At 40.4% G+C, this 17,508-nt stretch overlaps 1 protein-coding gene across 1 annotated transcript; it reads left to right on the top strand.

Moving 5' to 3' along the window:
• Positions 1–4,939: 4,939 nt before the first annotated feature.
• On the top strand, positions 4,940–15,836 carry FBXW12 (F-box and WD repeat domain containing 12). The gene is given in 9 exon segments (XM_049862068.1): positions 4,940–5,207; positions 6,064–6,184; positions 6,761–6,932; positions 11,937–12,146; positions 13,749–13,907; positions 14,738–14,948; positions 15,429–15,607; positions 15,689–15,727; positions 15,729–15,836. Coding segments are annotated over 9 exon segments (1,467 nt in total).
• Positions 15,837–17,508: the final 1,672 nt, after the last annotated feature.

Genomic DNA, 17,508 nt, shown 5'->3' with positions numbered 1-17,508 from the left:
TTCATCGTCCAGCTTTCACATGCATATGATGTGATTGAAAACACCATGGCTTGGGTCAGGCGCACCTTAGTCTTCAAGGTGACATCTTTGCTCTTCAACACTTTAAAGAGGTCCTTTGCAGAAGATTTGCCCAGTGCAATGCGTCTTTTGATTTCTTGACTGCTGCTTCCCCTATTTTTCTAAGTTTAAACCTAACTTTTATTTCTTTATATCGCCTTGTCTTCCTCTCCATTTGAAAGGTCTATGACTACATTTCCTAGTCCCTCTTTCTTGTTTTAATGATGTCTTCTTTTACATAATATCGCTGTTTCCCTGTTTTGAGCATTTTTTTATCCTGATTTATTTTTGTGATTTCCCTGTGTGCATTGACCTCCGATTGCTCTGTCCAGTGTTCTAGCCTTGGTTTGATACCTGATATTATTGATTTTCTAACCAAAGAACCCCCATTAGTATTTCTTGTAGTTTTGGTTTGGTTTTTACAAATTCTCTAAACTTCCGTTTATCTGGAAATGTCCTGATTTCATCTTCATATTTCAGAGACAGTTTTGCTGGATGTATGATTCTTGGTTGGCATTTTTTTTCCTTCAATTCTTTATATAGTCATCCCATTCCATTCTTGCCTGCATGGTTTCTGCCAAGTAGTCCGAGCTTATTCTTATTGACTCTCCTTTGTAGGTGACTTTTCATTTATCCTTAGCTGCTCTTAATCTTTGGTTTTGGCAGGTTTGATTACAATATGTCTTGGTGACTTTCTTTTAAAATCTACCTTATGTGGAGTTCATTGAGCATCTTGGACAGATATCGTCTCATCTTTCACCATATCAGGGAAGTTTTCTGCCAACAAATCTTCAACAATTCTCTCCTTATTTTCTGTTATCTCTCCCTGTTCTGGTTCTCCAATCACTCATAGATTATTTCTCTTGATAAAGTCCCACATGATTCTTAAGGTTTCTTCACTTTTTAAAATTCTTTTCTTCAAGTGTATTGGTGCCAAGTGGTTTATCTTCAAGCTCACCAATTCAGCTTTCCACTTGCTTGATTCTGCTCCTCTGACTTTCTATTGAGTTGTCTAATTCTGTAATTTTATTGTTAATCTTTTGAATTTCTGATTGCTGTCTATGGATTCTTGCAACTTATTACATTTTTCCATTATGTTCTTGAAGAACCTTTTAAATTTCTTCAACTGTTTTATCTGTGTGTTCCTTGGCTTGTTCTGCGTATTGCCTGATCACCTTCCTTATGTCTTGAAAATTCTGTATATTAATCTTTTGAATTCTGCATCTGGTAATTCCAGGAAGGCACCTTCATCCAGAAGATCTTTTGATTCTCTGTTTTGAGAACTTGTTGAAGTGATCATGGTCTGTTTCTTTATGTGATTTGATATTGACTGTTTTCTTTGAGGCATATATCACATTAGTTTATTTTATGGTTGCTTACTTATCCTAGTTTTTTGCTTTGTTTTGTTTTGATAGGCCTAAATGGGTTGCTTGAGTGAGCTAGCTTGATTATTTTTTTTTGCCTTTGGGGCTCTGACGTCCTGTCACCAGATGGCTAAAGCTGTTACCAGGTATATGAGCTTATGAGTCCATTCACTTTTCTTGTGTGGATTCAGCTCGGGTGTCCAGGTAGCTGGTCATCAAGTGTGTGGTACGGGCTCTGTCCTACAGTCTTAGAGGGGCAGGGATGTTTGGTGTAGGTGCCAGTGTCTGGTTTCAGCAGGGGGTCACGCTCTGAACAAGGCAATGGGCTGAGAACCATCCCCCAAGTGTCTCTGAGGAAAGTGCATCCCTGTTCCCTACTGCATACAGGTGGGTGGGTTCTGCAGACAGACCATGGGCACCCAATGCTTGTGGTTGTAAGGACTGGGAGTATCAGTTATCCTTGGACCCCTGTTGCAGGTGGCTGGGTGACCTGAGTGGAGCCACCAGTCCTTAGGCCCCTGATGTGGGTAGGTGAGGACCCTGTTTAATAGGCAAAGCCACGTCAAATATCAAACACCAACCTCTCCACCGTACAGCTTAAACAGCCGCAGTCTGCCGGCAAGGGCCTGTTCTCCTGGAATAGGCCCACACAGGTCCATGCAGGGGAAAAGGTATTCAAAGTCCACGGACCATTTATGCCTGGACAGGAGCTGTTTCTGTCCTGAGCTCCCCAGGTTAGTGGAGCTGGCAAATTATCTTTCCCCCTGTTGTGAATTTATTCCAAGTCCAGGAGCATGGCTCAGGGTGCTCAAATGGGCCTATCTCAGGCCCAGGGAAATTAATAGCCACCGAAGCTGGCTTGGGAGTGGGGGTGAGGTAAAATATACATAAGTACTAAGATTTTGCCGAGAGCGCCATTCTTCTCTGGTTCCAGAGGTGTGAGTAGGCTGTGCAGCTGGCTGCTTCTCTCCAGAAAACTGTGGAGGAATGCTAACACTAGTCTGCTGCACCCACTGCCGGGAATGGTCCCTGAGGGATCCCAGTGATTCAGGTCTGGCAACTCTGCTTCTGAACGGCCTCTTTCTCCCCCTGCCGCTCAGTCCACTTTCTAACTTTGCCTTTGATGTTCAGATCTCCTAGCTTGTCATAAATATAATTGTTTCACTTGATTTTTCAGGTCTTTGTTGTAAGAGGGATCTCTGGAAGCATCTGGCTATTCCACCACCTTGGCCTCACTTCCGATAAGCAGTCATTTTTAAAACTTTAGGATTTATTAATTAATATTCAAGGTAAAATAGTCCCACGACAAGGATGAAATGAGTCTCACACTTTCCCATGCCAGTCCTCCTCAAGTGTAAACATGAGATCAGATTATGTATATATATTTTGAGACATGTTGTTAACTATTTGCACATATATGTAGAAACATATGACTTTTAAATTGTCTTCTTTTTTGCATTTGAAAATCAAATGCATATATTGACCTAAAACTTGATTTTTTTTCCCATTTAGCTGTATGTCTTGGAGATCTTTCCGTGAGAGTCCTTTAGCTGTGTATCATAATCTGAACATTTTGATGTTGTTGAAAAGTTAGGATCTTTTAAAATGTTCCCCATTCCAACTCCCAACTGGATATTACCAAATTATATTTGGTGAACTGATAGATTTAAAACGGAATATCTCTGTATTATTTGCAGTTCTCCAATTGTGAGCTGGGTGGAGCAAGTGTTCACGTGATTATAGAACAGACCTGCTTTCTTTCTTGTCCACAAATGGCCCATCCAAGACTTTGCCATCATCTCAAGCTCTGGCTGTTTCACAATGATTCCCAGAGTGGCTTCACTGATGTTTCATATCAACACATAGTCATAAGTTTGGAAGCACCTTCACCCTTGTCTTATTTATTTTCAATATTGATTTAAGTCATATTTGTTGAATAGACACAGGGACCTATAGGGTGGAGACAGGTATGGTAAGGAGTCCTGAAGTATTACAGGAATTCTTAGTCATCTCTGGAGACGGAGATCCCCAAATATAGTGAGTTTGAAATCACCATTCCCACCTTATAAAGGATACCAAAAACCAAACCCACTGCTGTCAAATAGATTCTGACTTATAGCAGCCGTATAGGACAGAACAGAACTGCCCCATAGAGTGTCCAAGGAGTGCCTGGTAGATTCGAACTGTCAACTTTTTGGTTAGCAGCTGCAGCTCTTAACCACTACGCTACCAGGGTTTCCATAGAGGGTACAGCAACTTGAAAATACATGATGTTCCAGACTATTAGAACCAGAGGAAGCTAATCAACAAGAAGTTATAGTCCAATGTGTTATTGTCCATATATGGATATATTTGAAGTAAAGCTCAAGCTGTGTATGATGGTCTAATAAATTCTAATATGAATTTTTTATTGATATTAATGGTACAGAAAAGTTGGGTTGTTTATTAGCTTAAATTAGGTAAACCAAAAACAGATTTTATTTTAATTTTGTAATTAGTACAATGATACAGTTCAGGGAAAGTGAAAGAATTAGGAAAGACTAGAATTACTGATGTAAAAGATACCATCAAGGCTTTCCCTTATCTCTCTTTAAATCAAGTTTTTATTCTTTATGCTAGTTTCCTCCTCTTTAAATCACATTCTCTTCAAACAAGTTTCCTACAAACCCAATTCTGCAAAACGAAAAATGTGGTCTTCCCATAGTGGTCATGTTTGTATTTCATGGATCTGCTCACATGCCAAGTTTTCCTTTCCAAATTCTGAGGAAGAGGACATTTTTTTGTCCCTGAACAGTCAGTACCATGTGGTTTGGACAATGGAGCAGATAACACTGTAGGAAAAAACGGTAGTTCTGAGAACCAGTACTGTGTATCAGGCTGGAGGTGGCAGTTTAAGGGACAGGTCTCATCATTGAGCCCCACAGAGGGGCCCCCATAGAAATTACCAAAATAAGTTGTCAAGTTCTTGAGAGATTGATAACCGTAGAAAAGTGTCCGGTCACAAGGGGAAGGCACTGACTGTAAGAGCCATTTCAGATGAGGCCCACTACCTTAGACCTCTCTGGAAAAGTCTGATTGGCTTGCACATTCCCCTCCCACTGGAAAGTAACATGCACAATGATGGAAACCCAGAAGCTGTATTGGTGCAGAGAGAGAGGCCCTGCTGACCAGATCTGATGTCCCAAGGCAGACACATCAACATGGCAAGCAGATTGCCTACCCTGGCAATCTAGAACTAAAAAGGTGCTACACAGAGACTAGAATCTGATGAAGGTGAGTCACGGTAATTGAAATTTCCTAGAGGCCTGACAGATTCGTCAGAAATGGGGACTGCCCTGGGCCCTGCACTTTCCATTCACAGTGCAAAGAATGTGTTGTTGAATGAGTTTAAACAACACTAACAAGCCAAGTGAGTGTAGGAATGCCCTCGGCTGTGTGGATCTGTCCCAGGAAAAGAAGCTTAAGAGGAGGTCAGTCTGTGAGTCTGCACACCTGTAACCCGTCTCTATCAGAGTGTGATGAGTTGTGGGTGGAGATCCTTTCAAGTACTGCAGATTTTGGCCAAGCCTTTAAATTCAGAGCAACCTGCAGAGGAGAAAGGAGACTGGTGTCGGCCAACGCTGCATAAGACGGACATGAGATTGTCTGACTTCGCGATTTCGAAAGTCTTCTCCTTCCTGGATGGACTGAGCTTGCTACAGGCTTCCCAAGTGAACAAGGTAAAGGCTTTCCACCCTCAGCTGCTCTGTCTGAATTGGTCAGCTTCCACCGGCACCCTGCTGTCCTGTCAGTCCTTGCATGAGACCCCCCTCACCTCTCTCCTAGGCACGGAATATTGCTACCCCAGCGTTACACTCGCATAACCTTCCCTTGTTCTTTTAGTTTACCTTGTTCCGAATCTAGATCCATCCATTCTACTCTGATACACCAGTAGTACTCCAGGGAATCGGCCGCTTCTCTTGACCAACTTGAGCACCAGTTTGCAGACTAGCAGTGTGATACGTTTTGAGGTTAGCATCGTTTACTCTAAAGGTCTCATTTTCTGTAAATGAAAATGTCAAACTGATATGAAGAAGTTGCTGCGATGACTAAATGATCTGTGGGTTTCTTATTTCCAGCCCTAGGAAATCACCATTTCTTCCTCTGAATTCTCACAGGAATACCGAGTGCCAGTATTAGTAGGGATAGGTCTCCGCTGTTATCATTCCTGCCCCCCAGACTGTGAGGGCTTTGAGAGCTGGGATCCTGTGTGATTAACCTGTGTGGACCCAGCTCCCAGAACAAATGATAGCAGGGGAGGAACCAACGCGTGGGCACTGACTTACTGTTTATTCCTTTCTCTCTATTAGCAGTGGAATATGCTTGCACAGAGTAATTACCTGTGGAGGTGAGTAAAGGGCAGAGGAAGGTGTATGTCAGGGGAGAGGAGGACTATAATTATGCACTTGCCTGGAGCACCTAGCCCTGTGTGCAGCTGTGTTGTAGGCGCATGCATGAAGATTCCAGTGAGTAAAGGGTTCATGTAGTTTAACAGTGGTCCGAGGAGGTGGGCTGACCAGGGAAGCCGGATGGGATTGTGACTCTGGTTCCAGAATGATGTATCTGAAGAGATGGACCTTGTGCTGTTCTGATGAACCCCTAGATGCAAAGCATTGGAAGCAGTTCTTCCTCAAGCAAGTCAAGCAGGAGTATCGCATGGCATCGGCGCAGCCAGAGGACTTCGCCTGCAAAGAAGTACCTGGGAGAATCGGTATGGGGACGTGGTGTGCAAGAGGAGTATGGCGAATTCGTTTCTGGAATTCACTCTTAGCTTTTTTTTTTTTTTTTAAATGCAGTTTTATGTTCTGATTTAATGAAGAGCTAATTCAAATCTAATGGGACTGGGTTGCTGTATTAACTTTCCTGCTACCTCTCTTGTCTCCTATGTTCTATGCTGAACAGAGAAGCCGGGGTTATCTTTTCACGACAAAAAAGCAAGCCTTGTTACTGTCTTTCTCCAAAGGCTTCCTACCCTTTCTAGGAAAAGAATCCAACAACAACAAAAAAAAAGCATGGGAAAATTTTGAATAACAGATGCTCTAGTTCTCACTTAATTCCTGATACCTCTTTAAAATCTCAGAACAATTCTCTGATGAGGTTTTATTCTCATTTTATATCTGTGGAAACTGAGGGAAAACAGGTTGGCTGATATCTCACAAACAGCCAGTCTCCAATGGGAACCCATTCAGGCCTGACTCTGAAGCCCAATTTTTATCTTCTTCTCCACGTGACCTCAAGCCCTCCTGAGAGGGTGAAGGAGAACTTAAAAATGATTTTTTCCCAGAATTTTTCTTTATTAGGTTTGGACCACCCTTCATCTGTCCGGTAGCCAAGTATTGTCTGTGTTTAGTCCCAGAACCTAGTGAACCTATGGCTTATCTCTCAGGAAGCAGCCTGTCAGAGGATGGACAAGACAAGTCAATTGTTTGTGGTGTGTCAGATCACAAGCTTTGTGCCTGGGATGTACAAGAGGTGAGTTTGGTCTTGGAGCAAATGTAATGCGTACCTGGGTCCATCCTGTTACACACATAAATCAGCAATGCTGACAGGAAAATGATACTCAAAGTTGGTAACAGAAAGAAGTTTTGTTTTTTTTTTTTTTTTTAAGTAATATACTTTTTCCTTTTTTTTTTTTATTGTGCTTCAGGTGAACGTTTATAGCTCAAGTTAATTTCTCATATAAAAATTTATACATGTATTGTTATGTGACACTAGTTGAAATCCCTACAATGTGACAGCACACTCCCCCCTTTCCACCCCCCGTTTCCCGTGTCCATCCAACCAGCTCCTGTCCCTTCCTGCCTTCTCATCCTGCCACCGAACAGGAGCCGCCCATTTGGTCTCCTGTATCTGCTTGAACTAAGAAGTATTATTTTACGTTTTATAGTCCAGTCTAATCTTTGAAGAGTGGGCTTTCAGAATGGTTTTAGTTCTAGGTTAACAGAGCGTCCGGGGGAGCATGGCTTTGAGGGTTTCTCCAGTCTTAGATCATTAAGTCTGATCATCTTATGTGAATTTGAGCTCTGCACCACACTTTTCTCCTGCTCTGTCAGGGACCCTCCGTTATGTTCCCTGTCAGGGCAGTAATTGGTGGTAGCTGGGCACCATCTAGTTCTTCTGGTCTCAGGCTGATAGAGTCTCTTGTTTATGTCGCCCTTTTGTCTCTTGGGCTAATATTTTCCTTGTGTCTTTGGTGTTCTTCATTCTCCTTTGCTCTAAGTGGGTTGGGACCAATTGATGCATCTTAGATGGCTGCTCGCAAGCATTTAATACCCTATACACCACTCTCCAAAGTGGAATGCAGAACATTTTCTTAATAAACTTTGTTATGCCGGTTGACCTAGATGTTCCCTGAAACCATGGTCCCCAGTTCCCAGCCCCTGCTACTCTGTCCCTCAAAGTATTTGGTTGTGTTAAGAAAACTTCTTAGCTTTTGGTTTAGTCCAGTTGTGCTGACTTCCTCTGTATTATGTGTTGTTCTTCCCTTCACCTAAGATGATTCTTATCTACTATCTAGTTAGTGAATACCCGTCTCCCTCCCTCCCCACCCTTGTAACCATCAAAGAATGTTTTCTTCTGTGTTTAAACCTTTTCTTGAGTTCTTATAATAGTGGTCTCATATAATATTTGTCCTTTTGCGACTGACTAATTTCACTCAGCATAATGCCTTCCAGATTCATCCATGTTGTGAGATATCTTGCAGATTCATCATTGTTCTTTATTGTTGCATAGTATTCCACAGTGTGTATGTACTATATTTTGTTCATCCATTCATCTGTTGATGGGCACCTAGGTTGTTTCTTTTTGCTATTGTGAACAAAGCTTCAATGAACATGAGTGTGCATATATCTATTTGTGTGATGGCTCTATTTCTCTAGGATATAGTCCAAGGAGTGGGATTGCTGGATCTTATGGTACTTCTATTTCTAGCTTTTTAAGAAAACATCAAATTGATTTCCAAAGTGGTTGTACCATTTACATTCCCACCAGCAGTGCATAAGTGTTCCAGTCCCTCCACAACCTCTCCAACATTTATAATTTTGTGTTTTTTGAATTAGTGCTAGCATTGTTGCGGTGAGATGGTATCTCATTGTAGTTTTGATTTGCATTTATCTCTAATGACGAATGACTGTGAGCATTTCCTCATGTGTCTGGGAGCCGCCTGAATGTCTTCTTTGGTGAAGTGTCTGTTCATAATCCTTTGCCCATATTTTAATTGGGTTGTCTTTTTGTTTGTTGAGGTTTTACAGTACTTTGTAGATTTTAGAGATTAGTCCCTGATCTGATATACGAATACATAGTAGTTAAAAATGTTTTCCCAGTCTGTAGTTTGTCTTTTTACTTTTTTGGTGAAGTCTTTTAATAAGCATTAGTGTTTGATTTTTAGGAACTCCCAGTTATCTAGTTTCTCTTCTGCTGTTCGTGCATTGTTAGTTACGTTTTGTATTCTGTTTATTCCATGTATTAGGGCTCCTAGCGTTGTCCCTATTTTTTTCTTCCATGATCTTTATTGTTTTAGATTTTATATTTAGGTCTTTGATGCATTTTGAGTTAGTTTTTGTGCGTAGTGTGATTTATGGGTCTCGTTTCATTTTTCTGCAGATGGATATCCAGTTATACCAGTACCATTTGTTAAACAGACTGTCTTTTTCCCATTTACTGGACTTTGGGCCTTTGTCAAATATCAGCTGCTCATAGGTAGATGAATTTACATCAGGATTCTCAAGTCCATTCCATTGGTCTATGTGTCTGTTGTTGTACCAGTACCAGGCTGTTTTAACCAGCGTGGCAGTATAATAGGTTCTAAAATCAGGTAAAGTAAGGCCTCCCACTTTGTTCTTCTTCTTCAGTAATGCTTTACTTATCCGAGGCTTCTTCCCTTTCCATATGAAGTTGGTGATTTTTTTCATCTCGTTAAAAATGTCACTGGAATTTGGATTGGATTGCATTGTATTTGTAGATTGTTTTGGGTAGAATTGACATTTTCACAAAGTTGAGTCTTCATATCCATGAACAAGGTATGTTTTTCCACTTATGTAGGTCTCTTTTGGTTTCTTGCAGTAGTGTTTTGTAGTTTTCTTTGTATAGGTCTTTTACATCTCTGGTTAGATTCATTCCTAAGTATTTTATCTTCTTGGGGGCTATTGTAAATGGTATTAATTTGGTGATTTCCTTTTTGAAGTTCTTGTTGGCATAGAGGAAGCCAGCTGATTTTTGTGTGTTTATCTTGTATCCTGATACTCTACTGAACTCTTCTATTAGTTCCAGTAGTTTTCTTGTGGATTCCTTAGGGTTTTCTGTTTATAAGGTCATATCATCTGCAAATAGGGATACTTTTACTTCTTCCTTACCAATCTGGATGTCTTTCATTTCTTTTTCTTGCCTTATTGCTCTCGCTAGGCTCTCCAGCACAATGTTGAATAAGAGTGGTGATAAAGGGCATCCTTGCCTGGTTCCTGTTCACAAGGGGAATGCTTTCAGACTCTCTCCATTTGGTGTGATGTTGGTTGTTGGCTTTGTATAAATACCCTTTATTATATCAAGGAATTTCCCTTCTATTCCTGTTTTGCTGAGAGTTTTTATCAGGAATGGGTGTTGGGCTTTGTCAAATGCCTTTTCTGCATCAATTGATAAGATCATATGGTTCCTCTCTTTTATCAATGTGATAGATTACATTGATTTCCTAATGATGACCCATCCCTGCATACCTGGTATGAACCCCACTTGGTCATGGAGAATTATTTTTTTGATATGTTGTTAATTCTATTGGCCAGAATTTGTTGAAGATTTTTACATTTACATTCATGAAGGATAGTGGTCTGTAGTTTTCTTTTTTTGTGGCTTCTTTACCTGGTTTTGGTGTCAGGGTTGTGCTAGCTTCATAGAATGAGTTTGAGAGTATTCCATCCTTTTCTATGCTCTGAAATACCTTTAGTAGTACTGGTGTTAAATCTTCTCTAAGAGTTTGGTAGAATTCTCCAGTGAAGCCATCAGGGCCAGAGCTTTTTCTTTGTCGGAGATTTTTTTTTTTTTTGTCTTTTTTATTACCCCTTCAATCTCTTCTTTTGTTATAGGTTTATTTAGTTTTTTCTACCTTGGTTTGTGTTAGTTTAGGTAGGTAGTGTGTTTCTAGAAATTTGTCCATTTCCTCTAGTTTCAAATTTGTTGGAATACAATTTTTCATGGTATTCTGTTATGAGTCTTTCAATTTCATTTGGGTCTGTTGTGATATCAGCTATCTCATTTCTTATTTGGGTTATTTGCTTCCTCTCCTGTTCTTTTGTCAGTTTGGCCAATGGTTTATTGATTTTGTTGGATCCTTTCAAAGAAGTAGCCTTTGGTGTCCTTGAGTTTTTCAATTTTTGTCTATTCTCTATTTTCTTTGTCTCAGTTCTAATTTTTATTATTTCCTTTCTTCTGGTGCCTGAGGGCTTCTTTTGCTGATCTCTTTTTATCTGTTTGAGTTGTAGGGTTAATGTTTTTATTTTGGCCCTTTCTTCTTTTTGGATGTGTGCATTTATTGCTATAAATCGACCTCTAATTTTGCTGTGTCCCAAAGGTTCTGGTAGGATGTGTTTTCATTCTCATTTGATTCTATGAATTTCTTTATTCTATCCTTAATTTCTTCTATAACCTAGTCGTTTTTGAGCAAAGTGTTGTTCAGTTTCCAAGTCTTGGTTTCTTTTCCCTGCTTTTTCTGTTATTGATTTCTACTTTTATGGCTTTATGGTCAGAAAAGATGCTTTGTAATATTTTTTTTTCTTACAAGTATTTTCATTTTTTTTAATTTTTATTGTGCTTTAAGTGAAAGTTTACAAATCAAGTCAGTGCTGTGTAATACTTCAGTGTTTTGGATTCTGTTAAGGCTTACTTTATGGCCTAATATGTGATCTATTCTGGAAAATGTTCCCTGTGTGTTGGAAAAAGAAACAAATTTTAAATCAAGTCTTCTAGCTTATAATATGTGACCTTTTCATTTAGATCTTAAATACTTAGAGACTTCAGATTTTAATATGTGCTTCCACGTGTAAATGCGTACAAAGTCTTGTTTTCTAATGGTAGCTTGTCTATTTCACAAAGTTACTTCAATCTATTGGCAATGGGCATCTTTATTACCTCTTCTACTATCTCTTTGTCAACGATTGCCATTTTACATATGAGGAAGCCATGGTGGTAACTTACTGAATGTTGCACTGTAAGTAAGAATTAGAACTGATTTGAGCCCAAGTGTTTTAGTCTTAATTGTTCTTTATACCCATCATGCAGTGAGCTCCTGCCTCTGAGAATGTTGCAGAGTTCCTGTTCTCATGTCCACACCAAATAAATGAGCTGTTTAGGAGAATTTTCATATCCTTTTTTTTATCCCAGAAGCAAGAATTGGGACTGACTTGGAAGAGGTTTCCAAATAAACATGGGTAGAGTGAAGCACAGTAAGTTTAAAAGTTCCACAAACACAGTGTTACTGTCATTCTCCAGGGCACTATGATCTGGGTAAGCCCAGACCAGCAGTCTCATATTAAACGTATGACGATGCTCCCTTAGAGGCATCTTGCATTCATGGCAGATTTGGCGGGAACTATCAAGGTGTGGAATTGTTGGGATAGGGATGCTCTGGCTGTTCTCGCCATGTCTCAGTGCTGTTTTTCTATGGAAGCCTTTCTCACAAAGGATGGATCATTCCTGGTGGTAAGTGAGCGTCTGCCTCTGGAGGGAACCTACAAAACAAAATGTCTGTTTCCTTAACAGATGTTGAGGGCTGTGGTGCAGTAAATTAGTTTTTGTGGTCCTTCTAACCATGGTCTTTGAGACCTCCCCCCATCAAAATGATTGGGTAGAACTTATACAAATAAGGTATTTATGGCCCTCCAAGGGAATTGGACAGCCTGCTAATAATGCAGATAAGGTGCATGGAACCTTTGCGGGAGTGGGACCATACAAATAATGTGTATGGAACCCTAGCAAGAGGATTGGTCAGTTTTGCCATCTTGTTAGGCTTAAAATGAACCAACCCCAGAGGCTAGGAAAGGGATCTCACTACCATCAAGGACAAGAGGCATGAGTGGAGCATGTCTTTTGGACCCTGGTCCCTGCACTGAGAACACCCTAGACCCAGGAGACAGAGGTATAACACCAGAGAATGTGCAAGATGGCGAGAAGTGGCAGCAAGCATGGCAGAGTCCAGTGGCAGAAAAACGGCAGCAGCAGAACCAGTAGACCAAAGCAAGATGGTGCAGTGGGTTTCCCGGCCCATGGAGTGAGGCAGCTACAGTGGGCGTGCTGACCAATAGAGTGACAGAGCTAAGTGCCTTTGGGCAGGCAGTTGTGGCAGAGTGGGGTGCCTCTGGGCACTTGTTGGTGGAGCTAAAAAGCTATAACACCTGCCTGAGCAGGACAGAGGCCAGGCCAAGGGCTGAGAGAGAGGCTTGCCTGTAGGCATACCGAGAAGAAGCTGTCCTAATCAAAGAACTATATCCTGAGTAGTTCCTGATCCTGAATTGTAACCTGTTGCTTGCCTAATAAACCCCATAACTGCGAGTATGGCCTGTGAGTTCTGTGTGGCCATTGCAATAAATTATCAAACCCGGCAAAGAAGTAGAGAGTGCCATGGGAGGGATGGCTGGTGTCAGAATTGGTAAAAAGATTGAAGAGTGGAGGTATGTCTGACCTCTGTCTCATAGGAATCAGCCTTGGGTCGATGATCTTGATTCTATCTCCTCCCCTTGTGAAGTTAGAGGAGGTCTGACACCATTGCACCACTTTTGCAAGGGTCCATTGCTATGGAATCACAATCTGTTTTCTTGGGTTCAGACCTTCCACATACCTTGAGAGTCATTAACAATACGCTAGTGAATGTTGGCATACAAACCTCCATACCATCTTGACCTTGGACCTACTTCAATTACACTTTCCAGAAATTCTTTAAAAAAATAAAAATTCCCTGAATTACTTTATATCAGTCTCTTCTTTCAAATGTGTATTTTGTATAAGACATGAACTTGGATAGTGACAATGGAGGGAAAGATTTGAATTTGGGTAAATATTGAAAAAGCAGAATAGTGTCAATATTCTAATGAACAACTATCTTTGAGAAGAGTGCTGTAGGGCTTAGAAAGACTTATCCCATGGGATTATCCCAACAACTTTGTGAGTCAGTCTGGTCAGAGAGTTAGATCTCCATCACGTGATTGAAGAAACAGTGGCATACCTTGCAGCCGACAGTTTGCTTCCTGTGTACTTCAGGATTTCATATCTCTTCCCATTGACACTGTTGTGATGTTTTGGTTTCAGATGAGTAATTATGAAGGTGACATCTACACATTTACAGTGCCTAAATTAAGGTATATTTCTAACATTAATGCATTGAGATATTGTGGTGGACATCTGCTCTGCTCTCCTGACAAAAAATCGATCTCTGTATTTGGGATAAAAGAATATTTTTCTTCAAAGGTAGGTACGCTGCTGTGGGCTTTAACTTGGCAGGGGTGGGGTGGGGTGTGTGTGTGTCAAGTATTAGGATGGTCAAGTTAGGAAGTACTGCAGACGCTGTAAAGCTCAGTGAGGACTAGAATACTGTTCCTTCCTCTCTCTAGACATATTGCAAGTGGAATCTCTTCTAATAGCCAGGAAAATGTTCTTTGAAGTGATGATATCCAGTTCCAAAGGCAAAGGTTTACTGATGAAATTTGTTCACAAAGTCTGAGTCAACCAAAGAGGTGGAGGAGGATGTAAGAGTTATTGATCTTTGGCAACCTTCTTTGCTTTTGCTTTCCTTTACTTTTATTTACCTTGACTGGAAAGCACAGAGAGGTCCAGAGGTAAATAAATATGCATCAGCCTCTTAATGTCACTTTGAGAAAGTCTTTGGCCTTTGAGCAGACCGTTCTTAACATGGCACACATGAACTGGGCACCAGAGCACAAAGAGTTAAGAGGACAGGTAGCAAAAGCAAAACATCCCTTGAATAGTTCTCCAAGAAGGGAAAATCTACTTAGCCAACCTCAACTTGATCAGAAGGCCAATGTGGCAAGAAGATATTGTAACTCCTTAGCATGTCAGAAGAAAAGTTTCAGGGACTCCTGTGCTATCTGTGAACAAGAGACAGTATAGGAAGACTCTGAATTTTTTGTGTTTTGGTGGGACAAGCAGGGACTATTCAACCCTCCCTGACATGTGGAATATAGCTTTGGCTACAGATAAAGATTTTTAGAGTCACTCCTGTTCTGAGATACTATAACTTCTGCCTTCACTTGACTACAAGTGCAATAATCTCTCCTTAGGTATTTTTCACAGCGTACTTACTGAAACCGTCAGAAGATAACACCCCCCTGTCCCTCCCTATTCCCTTTGCGTGGTGCTGGGATTCCTGCTGGGCTTCAAGGAAGACAAACAGGGTAATAGTGATGTTCCGAAGAGACTTTAACGAAATGATAAGAATTACCACCTTTGACTTTACAACTGAGATGATTGGTGGTAAAATAGCCATCCAAGGTAAGCCATGCCACTTCAGAAACATTTCTTCTCATGACACGTGCATTCATTATAAGCTGTAAATTTATGTAAATAGGGGTAGTGGATTTCTTTAGCAGTGGGCTAAGTCATGCCTGTTTGACTCTATAGTACCCATGCTTCTGACTTCTCTACTCTGTCCTGCCCTTTTCGGCAGACATGTTTAGACTCCCATGATGCTTTAGGGCCTGGATTCCAATGCCCCTTTGCACTACAGGTCCCCCCTCAGTGTCTGAGCTATTATTTATTGTCCATGTCCACACCTCTCATGGCCTTCTCTTCCTGTGTCATAGTACCAAAACCATGGCCAATGACATGTATTTGTCAGGCCAGTGGCCCACCCTTCATTTTCATCACTGGACTTAAGTTCCATAGAAATACGGAGTATGTTTTTACAGTTAGTGTAAGGATATTGTCCTGTCATATATATATATGTAATGTACGTGTTTTGTGTGAAAAAAGCACATCAGGTCGCAAGTTTCTCGTTACCAGTTGATACGGAGTTTCCTAGTTACACAGGAAGCAGTGATGGGAATGTGATTGTCCTTGAGAATGGGCCATATTTGTCCCTCTTTACCATCAATGGCCTCCTGCTACAACAATTTCAAGACCACCAGACATGAATCTACCATGTATGGGTGGTATGTATGATCCTTCTCCCCTCTCTGTTTATTGCTCTGAGTTTTACTTCTTGGCCGCTCACTCCTGGGAGTCCTTTGAAGGACCCTATCCATATCCTCACCACAAAAAAAAAAAGCCATTGACAATTCTCTGCATGTGTACATGTGGGAGGAGGAAGAACGCCATCCATACCTCAGGAGCTGCTGTCATCTGGAAAAAGTGACAGGTGACCAGGCACCACAGTGGTAAGCCCTGTTTTGTAACTTAAACTTGCCTTGAAAACTTTAGATTTTTATGTAAAAATGAATTAAGGGTAGAGTTTTTTTTTAAGATTCTTTGATGGTTTATATGAGTAAGCTTATGCCTAAAAAGAGAATTGCTAGTTCATGGAGGCTGTCTACAGCTGTTTCAATAGATGTCAAGACGTTCCAAAATGGCTCTCGTTTATACTGCCACAAGCAATATATGGAAGATTTACGTCCTCATTATCCTTTTTACTTGCTAGGCTTGAACCTTTGAGTGCATTAGTTATGCGGGTTGCTTCTTTAGTGAGCTGCCTTTACCTCCATTTTGCTAATTTTTCTTTTGGATTGCTTGCCTTCATCTAAATTGTTTTTCTTAAGGCTTTACATACTGTAAAGAGGAATCTTGTCTTTCATATACTTTGGAAATTTCTTCCTGATTGCTGTCCTTACAATGTTTGTAGTGCTTTTTGGAAATATGTAAGAAAACTACATATACATCTATCCTTTGAACTGCCAGTGACACCAAGTGGAATTTATCCTGAAGGTGCACTTCTGATGGCTAAAAATACGTAGGTTGTTCATTGCAGCTTTACTTGTGATTGTCAAATGGTGGAAACTACCTCACTGTGCCCATCAGAAGACACTGTTCGCATTATTATGGCATATCTACACAATGGGGTATTGTATAGCTGTTATAAAAAAAGAAAGAGATTCCTATGTTCAGATAAGAAGTTTTATTTCCAGTGGTTTTTGAGGCAAAAATATTTTGAAGATGTATAATTATATTTAACAGACTTTTCTTCAATATTTTTTGCTTTCTGTATCCAATCTAATAAATCTCAGCCTACTCCCAATCATAAGTACTTGTTTTCTTTCAATAATTTTAAATACACCCCTCCAACCCGGAGAGTATGGCAGCTGCACAGCCTTTTAACTCAGTACTGAAGTCACTCCTGAGGTTCACTTATCAGCCAAAGATTGAACAGGCCCATAAAACAAAATGAGACTAAATGGGCACACCAGACCAGCGGCAAGAATAAGAAGGCAGGAGGGGACAGGAAAGCTGGTAATAGGGAACCCAGGTTCAAGAAGGGGAAAGTGTTGACATGTTGTAGGGTTGGCAACCAATATGTGTATTAATTGTTTAAAAAGAGACTAATTTGCCCTTTCATCTAAAGTACAATAAAAAAAAAAAAACTTACAAATCAATATGTAAAAAAGAAAAAAAAAAACACACCCCTGCATATCAGGTATCCCATATCACGCTCCAACCAGCAATGTAAGAGAGCTCCTGTTTCTTCACAGCTTTGTGTCGTCTATCCATCTGATTTTTTTTTTTTTTTGAGTAAAAAAATTCAGGTATTTCCCAAATACAATCTAGTTCCCTGACACTGTTTGAGTTTTGACAAAAATATAAAGTCCTATAACCAGAAGCACAATCAAAAAATAAAATTGCCTCATGCTCCATTACACTGTGTCCCTCCTTCCACTCCCCGGACCAGGCAACCACTGATCTGCTTGTCTCTGTAAATTAGTTTATATTTTATGTAAGTACAGTACATATTTACAATTTTATGCAATACATTTTATATAAATGTTACACAGTATCATATGTAATATAATTATATGTAAATATTATTATACACTATATATTCCTTTGTGTGTGGCTTCTTTCA

The sequence above is a fragment of the Elephas maximus genome, chromosome 20 (genome assembly GCF_024166365.1).
Source record: "Elephas maximus indicus isolate mEleMax1 chromosome 20, mEleMax1 primary haplotype, whole genome shotgun sequence".
NCBI classification, from domain to species: domain Eukaryota; kingdom Metazoa; phylum Chordata; class Mammalia; order Proboscidea; family Elephantidae; genus Elephas; species Elephas maximus.
This window is presented reverse-complemented; position numbering and strand designations above follow the sequence as displayed.